Source organism: Triturus cristatus, chromosome 12 (assembly GCF_964204655.1).
Source record: "Triturus cristatus chromosome 12, aTriCri1.1, whole genome shotgun sequence".
In the NCBI taxonomy this organism is placed as follows: Eukaryota; Metazoa; Chordata; class Amphibia; order Caudata; family Salamandridae; genus Triturus; species Triturus cristatus.
Window position 1 is genome coordinate 167859057 of NC_140595.1, and position 13628 is coordinate 167872684.

The window sequence follows — 13628 nt, forward strand, 5'->3', positions numbered from 1 at the left end:
TCCCAGTTAAGACACTTAGACTTTTTCTCTCTTCAGAGCTTTCTGAAGTACTCAATTCTTATCCCACACCTCACCTCTTTCCTGTCCAGCACACTCTTTTCAATCTCTCCTCCACATACTTCCGTGCATCTCCTTCACTACACCACCTTCCCATACACACAGACACAAACAATTCAAATTCATCTGTATCTTCTGCATTTTTAACTTTGACCGTTTCAATACTTTGACAGCTGTGCACTTCCTTCGCACACTTTTGCACAGAACCACAGTTACAATTGGCCATTGCTGTGTGAGCTCTGCAGAGAGGCCAAGCATCGAATGGGCATCTTTTCTGAACCCCTTCCTGACGCACTGACAGGCTCTGTGAGAATCTCGCAGTGTCCTTGTCATGAGCTCTGCAGCTCGGTATTGTGCCCTGTTATGAACACCCATTCGCAACCTGAGCTCAGACCCGTGCATCAGGCGACTCTTCATAGCACGCTTGATACACGACTAATATTTGCATAATAAAACATCTTGGAAATACTCTTATGTAATGCAAGAGTAATTAAAACGTGAAATGTAAACAGAAACAATCTCGCTGCTCCCAGGCTAGAAGGGCAGTAGTGTCTCTTTGCTGCCAGCAGTTGTCGCCGGTGGTGGACCACGAGAGGGAGGGTGGGGCCAGGGCAATCACAGATGGGGCTCGTGCCCCCCCCCCCCCCCATCCACTTCTTCACCAGCAATGATGTGTTTATAGCCCTTCTTATCATGACGAGCAGCCTACGCACTAGCACGCTACTGTACGTTCTGAAACAGGACTACCTCACTTTGCCACGTGATTCCCTTCCACGAATCTGGAACAAGGTCAGAGGCGCACTGACTGAGACGATGCTTCACGCTGGAGGGAGGAACTCCCCGCACTGTTCCTTCTTGTTCTCTTACCTCAGCGCTTCTATCGTCTGACGCGCATCTGATTTCTGGACAAAAAAGGCAACAAGATGCCCTTGAGCGTTAGGCGCTGTGACCGGGCCTTGAGGCGAGCTGCTAACGCTGGGCCGTGGCCAGAGACACGTTCTCCCACGCAGCTCCCTTCCCGGGGCTGCCCTGTGCCCCCAACGCCCGAGACAGCGCCTAATGAACCCACTTCTAAGGGCCTTTCACAACGGGCATCTGAGGTCTCGTTGGAAGTCGAAAGTCTGTCAGCCAAACACTATTCTTTCTGGGGGTTTGGCTGAGCCCGTGATGATTGTAAGAGGCAGGTAGGGTCAGGTGCAGCCGGCCCACCATTCGAGCCGGTTCCTTTTAATCCCAGATATCACCCTTTGTCACTAGTTTACTCTCTTTACTTCCTCCGTTCTACCAGACAAGCGGTGTACTTTGGTCTTGCAAAACATAAAAGTCAAAAGTACCCAGATGAAACTTTAACCTGATTTCCTTATTATAGTACTCGTAATATCAGCAGTTCTCTCTCATTACAAAATGTAATCATTTAAAACATTCGAGTTGTAATGTCACAATGACTGCTGTCAGAGTTAACAAACAGTATAGGCGGTCTCCTCCTGGGCAGAACACCAACTCTCAGTTAATTAAAAAAAAGCAAATTTAGCTCTCTAGATCCATTTGTTCTGAACTTTGCGTTCCTGTAAATTCATGTTCATGACCTGTTAGGAAATGTTATGGCTGTATCTATATATATATTTGCCAGCCAGCGTTCAGTACAGGAGAGGACATGGGTCCTGTCCACTCAGTGCTACATTCCCCTGCACCTTAGAGCGTAGGGAAGGCGGTCATCGGCATCTCTGTTATCGGAACACTCCAGGGCTGATGTGATGCAGCGGGAAATGGCCTGGCATGGGATTTCCAGGTTACCGTGGACAGATCACCAATATTTCTGGAGGCTTTTATCCAAGCCCACTATGAAAACCCCCTGGCACACCAGGGACCCTTCACATGTGGGTTTGGAAAATGTAGCCCAAGTTTCAACATACATAACAGTTCCACCATACGGCAAGGGCATGGGGGACTTGCAGGCCCAGAGATTTTAAATGCCAAGGGGTACAACCGTGCCAGCAGGGGCTGTTTCCAGGGAAGAAGCCTCGGCCCCAGCATCGGCACCGGTCTTTCAGGGTTATAGTGGAGACATGTTTCAGTGTTGGTTTTAACTAAAAAAAAAGTAGCAAAAAATCGCCCTAAATCGAAGTTTGAATAAACTGATTGTAATCAATTACCTTTCAAATACAGATGCAAATTTTCAAATCACATCAAACTGATTCGATAAGTTGTTGCTCAAAGCAGATTATTTTAACTATTAACATGGATTTGGCTCAAGACCCAGGGCATCAGGCACCGCCTTCGAAAGCACAAAATCCCTAACGTAAACTGAGCCAGTCGATTCCAACATATTTCTTTATACTCCATTTCTCTCACTTCCATCTGTTGGGGAGTCTAAAAAGCGACCAAGCAGGTTACTCTTTGTCAGCCAGCTCGAATATCCAACTCAACTCACATAGGCACACAGTCAGCACCAAGTAAATGAAAACTGTTGATTGAAGACCTGGGCAGATACTTACTGCTCCAGAGAGCAGCAAGTCATTGTGTTCTGTCACCAAGAACAGGCATGCATGCGCCACTCAACCATCACAGAAGGAATAAATACAAAAGTGAGAAGAGCAAAAAATGCAATCACAGACTTAAAATAACGTTACAGTTAACCCCCCCCCCCACCACTATGCATAAAAAATGGAAAGGAAGCGCATTCGGCCGTGGAGGATTTATTAGGGAAGAGATTTTAAGACATTAGTAGATCCGACAGATTAGAACACATGCACAGTGGTACACATTTTACTGTTAGAGTCCAGTGCACAATTCTGTTTGGAATAGACTTCCCTGGTAGTAAAACCATTAAAGCTTCAGAGAAGAAAGAGGTGGGCAGTGGCGGACTGGACCTACCTGTACATCTTCCTGGAAGATGCAGAAATGGAATAAATATTTGTTTATACAAAGCGGATCCTCAACAGCTGTAGAGAGATCTTGAATCCAGATATTGTAGGGAGCACTATAGTTCATGTGTGCGTGGTGCCCACCCCAAACCCCAAGATCTTTTTTTTGTTGAGTCTTCCTTTCTTCAGAAAATGACCAGTCTGGGGTCTGAAGAAGAGGTCTGGAAGATCTGAAGGGGAGATGCTAGGGGTTTGATCTGAAACACAACACTGGAAAAAACATAGTAGAAGCAGTCAGCTCTAGCCGCGTATTCCCGGCTCCACGTCTCACCGCCTGGATACCGACCGCGCTGTAGCATGGATGTTCTCAGCACTCCTGCTCTGCAACCCCGACGCTTGAACCTCCTCTAAAAAACTAAATAGAAAAGACAAGGATGAAACAAGGAAAGAGGAATACTAAATTATTGCTCCTGGGAAACAGGCACATAATGAGTAGAGGGCAATAGGCATAATTTATATCAGTGTTTATTTGTGCAGGCGATGGGTACAGGTACTCATTTTTGGGATTGGACTTACTTTCCTATTATTACACGTTGACCCAGAGCAATAGAGAGATAAGGCGTCAATGGGAGAAAGGAGGAAGAGAAAGACAGGAAATCAATGGCAGAGAGAATCAGCATTTAAAAAAAGAGAACGTGAAAGAGCCAGGAAAGGGGACAGGAAGTGTAGGGTGGTGGATGAATCAGACATGTGGTGGAATCAACACTGAGAGGCCCCAGTGTGCAGAAAACTCTGCATTCCGCAGCACCAGCATTGAGAACTCACAAAAAACTGTTCAGCACACCCACTTGTTTATTTATTATTATTATTTATTCTTTTAACAAATCAAGTGCGTCTAACAGGACCCATTCAGAGAGACGGATCCAGGACATGTTTTATTCTACAATAACTACGGTCTTTGAAAATGTGCTATGAAAATATGTTTAATTTAAATTCCAAATCCTGAAATAAATCAGGTCACCCCAGACCTACGCAACAACCCTTTTGTTCACTGTCATGACGTAGCGAGCAACCTTGCTGTATGAATGTTCTGTTATAATTACTGCTCCTATCATCCAAACATTCATCCAACATCATTTTGCAATTGTTTTCACTCCTCCTTTGCGAGTTTTAAATGAATTGAAGAGCATATTACAGAGCTTTTCTGCTGTAAAGCAGATCAGTGTACTTTACGCACTGCGATCTGTAGCCCTGATTGGGCGCTGAGCAGCCAGAGTAACAAAACACAGTTGATATTTGCAGATTAGGTGGAGGTACACTTCCTCATCAACTAGGTTCAGGGCCTTTAATGAAATACTAGAGGTTCATGTAAATGTAAATTGATACTTGTATAGCGCACTACTCACCCGCAAGGGTCTCAAGGCGCTTGTACGAATACCGCTGTGGAACTCATCCTGGCTTTCCCTGTGAGGCGTCCACTCCTGGGCACCCCCAAGGTGGGGGCCAGGCATCCTTAGCGTTGTGGGGGCCGTTGTGGAGATTAAGCAAGCTATTGCCCAGAGTTGCCGAGTGAGACTCCATGATTGTAATAGGCACCTAGGCGAGAATTATCAGGTCCGTGGAATTTTTGAGCCCAAGACCCGCCGAGGCGGGGAATTGAACCCTGGTCCCGGGCTAGACCTCTGCATCAGGGTCTGCCGCTCTAATCATTGCACTGTTTCTGCACACCCCTTCCTTTGACAAATATAGCTCCTGTGACCAACCCCCCTTGGAGAAGCGCCGTTGAAGCATGGATCTCCCTAAAAACCAGCGGTGAAACAGCGGCCATCTTGTGGCTGAGCTGGAACGTAAACAAACCGCTGCCGTTGAAATCAGTTATGCTGCAACCACAATTGTGCACGTGCATGGAGAGGTTTCTAGTCATCCTCGCCTGTACACATCCCCTTACACACCATTCACTTCCTCATTTTCTCTCCACCACCACCTCCCTCAAATATAAAAGGATTTATTTTGAAATTGACTGGGTTCTTTGCTTCAAGTTCTTTTGCATTTTGCATCTTTTGATAATAGAGAAAAATAATGTTGTATCTACAGCTAATCCGCCTACCCGTTTCGTTATCCATAGTCATGCTCTGCCGCCAAGGTCAGGTTATGCACCATAAGCAAAGCCATCCTCTTTTAAATGAACAGAAGGGGGCTTGTATCACCTGCATAGGTTCTTCCTTGTTTGTTATGGATCCTAACAAGGGTTCTCCAACTGCTACCGCCAGTCTTTCTATGTATGCCTTCATACCGCGTGCTGCCTATCCCCCTTTTAATTACTTTTTTCCAGCCACTTAAAAAGCGACTCTCCAAGCCTGGGTTTGGGGGTAGGAGTCCATCTACGAATCCAATAATTTTTGGTTTTCAGTCAGAAATTGTCCATTTCAGTTGGTGTATGTACACGTTGAGTTTTAATAGCACATAACTGATCATGGATTGATATATACTCTGCATTACATAAATATATAAAGCATCGCTAAAGCGGTACCCAGGGAGGGGCGAACGTGGGCTACTGATAAGACATTAGACCTGGTACAGACGTGTGCCTTCAGCCTCGAATCCACAGGGGTGACTGAAACCTGCTTGCTCCAAGCGTAATCAGAAGGGCAATATGGTAGAGCATCTGGTCTGCTAAGTCCCGAGTTTTGTTCGTTGTGTCCTAGCTAAATACCTCAGAAAAGTAGTTTACAACCTCACCGGCCTGTATGTTGCTGCACGATCACCTGAGTATAAACCAGTGCGTGGCCCCATCATCCTCAGAGTATCAGCCTTTTTGCTGCCACATGGTCACACCTGCAACAAATCAGGACTACTAACACTGCGCCTGCCTGGTGGGCGGTCCAGCAGCTGGGTGGGCCGCCACCTCTCAGAAGAGCGCATGGAAGGAGAATCCAGACTGATCCCCTGCATGTGGTAAAACACTCAAGACTGAGCCATAAGAGACAGAGCATAAGCCAGCCATGTTAATATCGCGTGCTTTGATTAGAGGGACCAATGGGATCAGAGGTGGGGCCAAAGGAGAGCATATAGTGGCGCTGCGCCTTCCCAGGGACAATGAATTGTATTTGACTGCGTTAGTGTGTACGCTCTACTGTGCCTTAAAGTACTTTCTTTCTTGAAAGATGAGCACTGGGTTCAATATGTGTTTATTGCATTGTTGCGTGATTGTGGAGTCTACTTAATGTTGTGCTATGAGACATCACAATCTTGCATTGACGTACTGGGATGACTACACCCTGCAATGACGTGCATTGGTGACATCCCCATTCATTACTATGCATTGATACCATAATTTTGCTTCGACACGCGAGGATACAGTTCTACAGTGATTGCCTTCCCTGCCTTTTACCTGGAAGCCACTGCTAGTGAGCTCACCTGCTGGGGAGAGGAAAAGGCCTTTGACTAACAACCTATCTGTGAGAGTCCAGAGTGTGGAGTGGAGTCCTATGTCTATTTCAGTCTCCCCTGAAGGAGGCCAATGTCCTGTTAACTGCCACACTCACCTGAAGGCTCATCTCTGTTCTAAGGCCTCGTGTTTCTTCTTGCTTTTGACACAATGCCAAGCACGAGAAGCCAGTAAAATCCCAAATAGAAGCGCTGTCTCGTCACGGGGCAGACACAACAGAGCATTTTAATCAACAGCCGAGCCGGACTGGTAATCCCCTGGCCATCTTGTGACAAACTGTTAGCTGTGGCTACCAGATTAGAGATGATAGCTCGTACAGTAACAAGGGGATTTACGTAATACACCGCTGCATCCCACCACAAATCGGTTTTAATCCTGCGTGCTTATTGTTTATTCCAGTGCTTGTGTCCGCCATGGTTGATGAACAGCTGGTTTACATAAAATATGTATCTTCTGCGAGCCATAGAAGCTGGAACCACCGTGCGCCCATTGGAATAGTCATGCAACTCTGTATTTCACATTGTAACCTGTCCTTACTCTTTGGAATCTATGTTGCAGGAGACACAATGCCTCTTTCCACCCCTTTCAAAGAACTCATTTATTGTTTTTTAAATTTTAAATAACGACTTTTGTCGCATATTTTGAAGGTAAAAAATGAAGACAGATCCTCCATCTTGGTGGGTTTGTTTACCGTTGATCTGCCTTCTGTCTAGTTGGAGGAAGTTCTGGGCTAATGGATCACAACCCATGCATGTCGAGTCAGAGGGGCAAGCTCTTTATGGCTTCTGTTAATAGGTCCTCGCTCCAGCAAGTGCCAACACTGAGATACTGGACTAGGTTTAAACCACTGAGGCGGCATCAGGAACAAAGACATCGCAACCCACCACAAGTGCAGGTTGATTCACCCTGCCCCTGAATCCCATGCACATTTCACACTCCAGTCCAGCGGAAAGGAAAGTGGGTCCTTGCCATGAGCTAAAAGCAGCAATAAGACAGCGTCTCACGGCTAAGCAAATGATACTCCAACATCACTGGGTTTTTGTCATCGCCACTATGCTAGGCCAGAGTGCGCGTTGCATTTGTGTGACCCCTTGTTTAATTGTACGAAGTAGAGGTTCCCGTGCTGGTGCTGTACAGTTCATGATGTGATGGGCATCTCACTTGCCTACATTTTGTTATGCACCCTGTTTTCTTTGCTGATGAACATGGCGATAATCTCTTCTTTTCAGGACATTTATCCTTAACACAGACTGAGCCACCTACAAGCCAACTTTGATGAAACAGCCTTGAGACTGAGAGACTGTCTGATTTTAACTGGCGACCCCTGTGACAAGGATAACAGATTAACTGGTGCATAGCATAGTTTATTGTACATCTCATCAGGATTAACATGCCATTCCTACGTATTTCATTATATATTTAGTTGGGTCACGGACTTGCTTTGGTGTTGCAATTTATCTCGGTGGTGGATATCATAAAAGGGGGAGCATACAATTGCACTGTACAGTTGTACACTATAGGATCTTATAGTAGGCAAGTAGAGAGCCAGATGATTGAAAGGGAATCTGTTGCTAGATCTAAAAATCAGAGAAAGTGCTAAGTGCTTGACAGTGGTCAAATGGCTGCTTGAACTTATTTGTTTAAAGGGTACCAAGAAAGGTGGTGGATGTGACTGGATTCACTAAGTACAACATGGAGTGAGCTACGATGTCTCATTGCTTGATGTATTAATGTTTGAGGTGTTTTTTTTGTGCATAATTCTGGGAAATGTCAGTTTTACCCAGGTAGTCCTAGGTAGGCAGTGGAGTTGAATTAGGGTTTGCATGAATTGAACCCAGTGCCTTTGTCCAACCCTCAGTAATGCACATGTTTTTGGTGCCTTCTGAAGGATAAGTAGGTGAGAATAACGCCAGCCTCTTCGTTTCAGACATCTAGTCAGGACTGGATAGATGTTTCAGTGGCAAATGTGAGAGGCATTGCTGGGCACAGATCACGTATGCCCAGTCATTTTAGGGTGCCACAATATGAATCAGTCATTGTCTTGAAATGGGGAATACAGAAGTGATGTTCAAATAGTACTTCAAAGCACTACACAAGTTAGCTGGGTCATTTGAGCGAATGGTGAACGCTTATGAAAGAGGACACTGTTTTTTTTGTCATCTTCCTTAAACAGACCTCATTTTAGGTGTAGTTTATATAGGCAGAGACAAAAGGCCGCCGTCCACATTTGGATTAATTGCAATAAGAACAACATTTCAATTCAAATTCTTTTTCAGAGTCCAGTTAGTCTGAAGTCATTGCTACTAATCTAAATTGAAGAAATCTGCAGGGTTTCCGAACAGGCCAAGGCAGTCCAGAGAATGGGCAAATAACAAGGATTGCAGAGATATGGAGAATGTGAATACGGTTAGTTAAGGATAATGTTGCCATATTTTGAGAATAATTTGCCGCCTGCGCAGTAGTTGACGCGAGTGCATGTATCAAGAAACTTCATCCAGATTGCTCCACATTTAAACATCTCACGAACACTATGGGGAGGGCAAGACGTATGGACTGCACAGGCTATGAACCACAGAGGAGAAAGTTCATTCATTCACAGGGTAGGTACAGCAGTGGTAGTACTTAGGAAAATAAAACGGAACACGCCGTGCTTCCTTAAGAGCCATCATCGCATCCATTTCCCCTTGCAGGTAGATGAGATGGTTGGAAGTAAACTGAGACGTTTGCACAGGGATTGGCTTGCTCTGTTGGGTTTAAAGTGACACAAAAGCAGCAGCGAACAATTGTAACCCTGCCCCTTATCGGATGGACTGTCGTCTAAGTGGAAAGGTGTAGACAGAACCTGCCATTACCACTGGTGTCACTGGTCGTCCTCCCTAACATCAGTACAATAGTGTGTTTCCCTTAATCAAGGGAAATATGTAAATTAAGTCTGCCAAACCAGAGTAAAAGGAGAACTTTGATCTACTGTTGAGTTCTTTTTTTTTATAACCAATCCTTCACACCTGTCATTATCCCTTAGTACGAGCAGCCTGGAAATTCCAGTCCCTGGAGTTACCATTAAAGGCTGGTACGGTAACGCAGATATTTGTAAAACCATGCTATTCTGAGCTGGACACTGAGGGTTGACCAAGAAATATGGACCTACTGGGGGTGTTACTGCTTTCAGTTCTGCCGGTGGCTACTGATTATTGGCTGCTTTTTCACCTGGAGGATTCGGCTGCTTTGAGCAACCGGAGTCACTACATGAAACTGCTTGGGCCCGCGGTGTTCCACATGACCACGATGGGCCCAGAAACTCCCGTTCATCCCTAGATGGTAACAAGTCAATAACTTAATTAGGCTAAAGGAATCAAGAATTTGCAATTCTGTGTTACCATACATGACATCATCAATCTGTGAAGGAGTCATTAAAAAAACATGTTTAACGTTATACCTTAAAACATCCTACCTCTGCTTCCCTTGTGATGAATAGGAAGACACGCCAGCCAGCCAGGCATGGTTTACGGTTAATCAATAAAATGGGGCAGCTGGGTTATGTCTGACGCACACGTAAATTATCCAAAAATCAATAATGAAATTAAATCAATACATGAATGAAATATCTGGTGCCCAAGCATGGAAGACTGGCCACCACAACAGCCCTAAAAAAACAAAAGGCAAACAAAATGTGATGCCTCGGAGCACTCAATAAGACAAGTCACACTGTAGATCTAGTGTGAGTCCTTGCAAAGATTTAATTATTTTCAGTCTATTCATAGGACCCGGACCCACCAGGCTGCTCCCCGACCCGCTCCACCATCACCCACAAAACACAGATTCTATACAGTGCTGTGGGTAAAAAGAGGTAATGTTTATTACAACACATCGCAAATAAACACGACAATTCATAGCTAGCAAGACTACAATTCCATAATTCAACACTCTAAACTTATACAATTTTCAAACCACAATCAATATTTCAATATGCATTTTCCTAATATCATACACCATCAGCAGTAATGTCAGATTTGAAGATGTTAACTCAAACTCCAGCACCAAGGGGTCTTCAGGTTCGCACCCCCCCCCCCCCACCCCCCCAGATGAGAACCACGCATGCGCAAACTCACCTGCGTCCCTGAGAAGTGGGCCCCTGTCATCTGGTCCTTGTCCACAACCCTAGGAAACCACCCCTCCACCGCCAGGCTGCCCAAGGGGCGGGCTCGTAGGGTATAACCAGGGGCCGCAGCCCCATGCCCTAGTTTGTAACCTGGTGCCCTAGCCCCCCCCCCCCCCCCATGCCGGTGTACCCATTCCTTCTGGGGTGAGCTTACCGTCTCTCCCCCTCAGTGCTGCCCTAGGGAGTATGCAGGATGACTCCCCTAAACAATGCAAGGCAATCTATGTGGCCACCTTACCGCCACAACACCTAGCCCGCCCTACGTCAACCTAAACCCTAGTTCTAAGGGATGGGAGGGTGGGAGATTCGCAGTGGTCAGCTCCTTTGAGGCTGGCACTGGAGGGAAAAGAGGACGAGTGCCCGGGACGTGCCCCCTAAATAGGCCCCGACCTCTCCCCCCCTGAAACACCAGCACTGCCCAGAAATGACGACACCTCACTTCTTGACCCCGGAGGTGAAACCCGCCTGACGATGGGGACCAATCCGGCCGCCGGAAACATGAGGGCGTGGGTGGGACCCCGGGGTTCCGTGCCCTAATGGCGAGCTTCTTGATAGTACGCGCTCTTCCACATATGTCCTCGAGCCAACACCTGTTTCGTCGCTGGGGCTCTACGCCATCGACTTCTTCAGCACTAACTTCAAAGGTAAATACATTTAGAACCAGAAAAGTGAGAACAAACAAATATCTTCACAAAAAAATCCTACGTTATAAGATAACTAGTACGGTATCCAATACAAGCTCATCAGGGTTAAGAGTGCCCCTCAATTTGGGAGAGTGCTCTGTCGACTGAGTATCTCATGTACGGCGTGTAACGTGACTCTAAAGAGCAAGGCTCTGTGCCATGGCCCAGTCTGGCCTCAATATTTACAGAATGTAAAGGGATGCTTAGTCAATTTCATACATTCTGAATCCCTGAAATGCAACAAGGACTGCAGTATTAGCTCTGTTTTCAAGGGGAGTTTAAAGATACCATGGAATCTGGTAAGTTATAAGATGCCTGTGGAGAGCAAGATTCATGTTATGCTTACCTCTACCTCTGCCAGTCATGTCACATCCAGAAAGATTTGAGATAATTTATTTTAATTTAAAGCCGTCATTTAAACAAGAGACACTTTTCTCATCGTTTTCTGGCTAAGCCTTCTCTTAATATGTAATGTGCATTCAGTAGCACAACTTTTGCCACAAAGTGCGGCTTTATGATTTCTCACATTTCTTTCTTTCTTCCAGAAATTGTAGCACTTAATAAAATAGATTGCTATTCTATCTGCACACTACATTAAAGCAAACCCCTAAAACATGACATAAGTCTGCAGGAAACTCAGTGTATGACATGCAGCATCACTATGGCCCCAAAATCAACCGCCACAAATTCCTTCTTTCTTTTTCATATCAATGTCTTGCTCATCCATAGCCATTACTCACAGACTTTAGAAGGAAACCTTAGTCTAGCGACCATTCAGGACACAATAGTGTATTTACTGCAGCATCAGGGCCAGAGTAATTGTCTGGCACCAAGAAAACATGCGGCAATTTTTTTTAGAATCAGAAGCTGAGTTATTGTAGTAACTCAAAAGAGAGCATCCTCCCAAGTCCCGGCCACTCAGGCAGTCGTGCATAGACTGAGTTTTAATGAATGCAGTTGACACAGCACGCAAGTACCATGGATGGGTTTGCAACTACTTTCTATCTCAGGAAGCGATCACGTGAAGCACACAGCTGTTCACGAAACCTTGCCGGTCCAAGAACCATGGTAGTAGATTTATGGAAACAGTTGACCCTTTCATACTTCCACATATGAAACTTGCAAACTAAATACAGTGAACTGAAACCGTCCTGCTAACGTCTCACACCTAAGCACTGTACAATGAGCAGTACCTCCAAGCAATGGCCTCCTCTTACAGAAGTGTTCCCTGATCTGACAGCTCTTGCCACTCACACCAGTGTGCTGGCAGTTCTTTGCAGTCAGAAATGGTGGTTTTCCCGATCGGATCCTTCCAGGAAGTTACTAACCTCCACCCCTCAGTTTTGCAGTTGTCAACACTGCCAACCATAAGGCGACCCGACAAATCTCGTTACTCTGTGACATACAGGTGCAGACCCAGCGGGTCTCACTAAGGCACCTCATTAATGCTGTCTGCATTCATCCTCATGCAAACTCTACCCGCTGCTCTCCAGTAGGACCGACCCTCATTGTAGGAGGGCTGTAAATGTATGCCATCTCTAACCCCTCACATGTCAAGCCAAGGCATTCATCGCACTCAACCTCCCCAATGCAAATCTGTCACACGACTCTTCTCCAAATATGAATAATTCAGATGCCGCTCTCAGTCTGTTATTAGACAAGGAGGACATTTCTACTGTTACCCCTCGCTGTGGATGCACAAGGCTCGTGCTGAAAGCCGGATCCCTCACCGATGCACAGGGACTTTCTAGGAACGGGGCAGCTTCCGCAAGTCTTCGCTTTATCAACGTCCTCTTGAATGGCGATTCTGGCGTTTTCTTTTTACTACCCACTGCTGTCATTTGCTTCCACTCAATTATTTAACATGTGAGGTTCTTCTGGAATACACTTAGCACTCATTGTATGCTTGAAATAAGCTCTAACCTGGGAGCTGTATTTTATGCTGTTTAAAGCATGCTGGACTACATGAATTGGGGTTTAACAGCTGCTCCCTGAGATGCTTAGTGAATATTTTCCATAGTACAGTGACAAGCTCATTAAAAGCTATTGTCAGAATGATGTCATTGTTTCTTTTTTTCCAAAAAGCTTGTCTTGCTTAGAGAGCAAACAGCCTTTGACTTGAAAGAAGGCAGTCTGAACGAGGCATTCGTTTTCTAGTCTTCCCACTGGATGAAAACTGTAATTCACACAAATTGTCATTAAGTCGATTTATGGAAAATAATTAACAGGTATGATATAAAGCCTGTTAAATGTTGGTCCTATTTGTGAAGTAAATCAAGACAAACACAACTCAGCAATGTTACTGTGTAGAATGATAGAAGCACAGCAGTGAATGGCCGGGATATTGTTCACTGAGGGATTGTGAGTGATACCAAATACACAATGAAAGCGATGTCACTCAGAACCCCAAGGTTATA

General features: G+C 45.4%; 1 protein-coding gene across 1 annotated transcript in view; it reads right to left on the minus strand.

The window, feature by feature from the left end:
* Nucleotides 1-2740: 2740 nt before the first annotated feature.
* Nucleotides 2741-13628, minus strand: part of VPS45 (vacuolar protein sorting 45 homolog) — a 205384-nt gene continuing 194496 nt past the window's right edge. Inside the window, exon 15 of the mRNA XM_085636706.1 lies at nucleotides 2741-3336. Within this exon, the coding sequence (XP_085492832.1) occupies nucleotides 3249-3336 (88 nt within the window). The 3' untranslated portion in view covers nucleotides 2741-3248. The remainder of the gene's footprint in view (nucleotides 3337-13628) is intronic.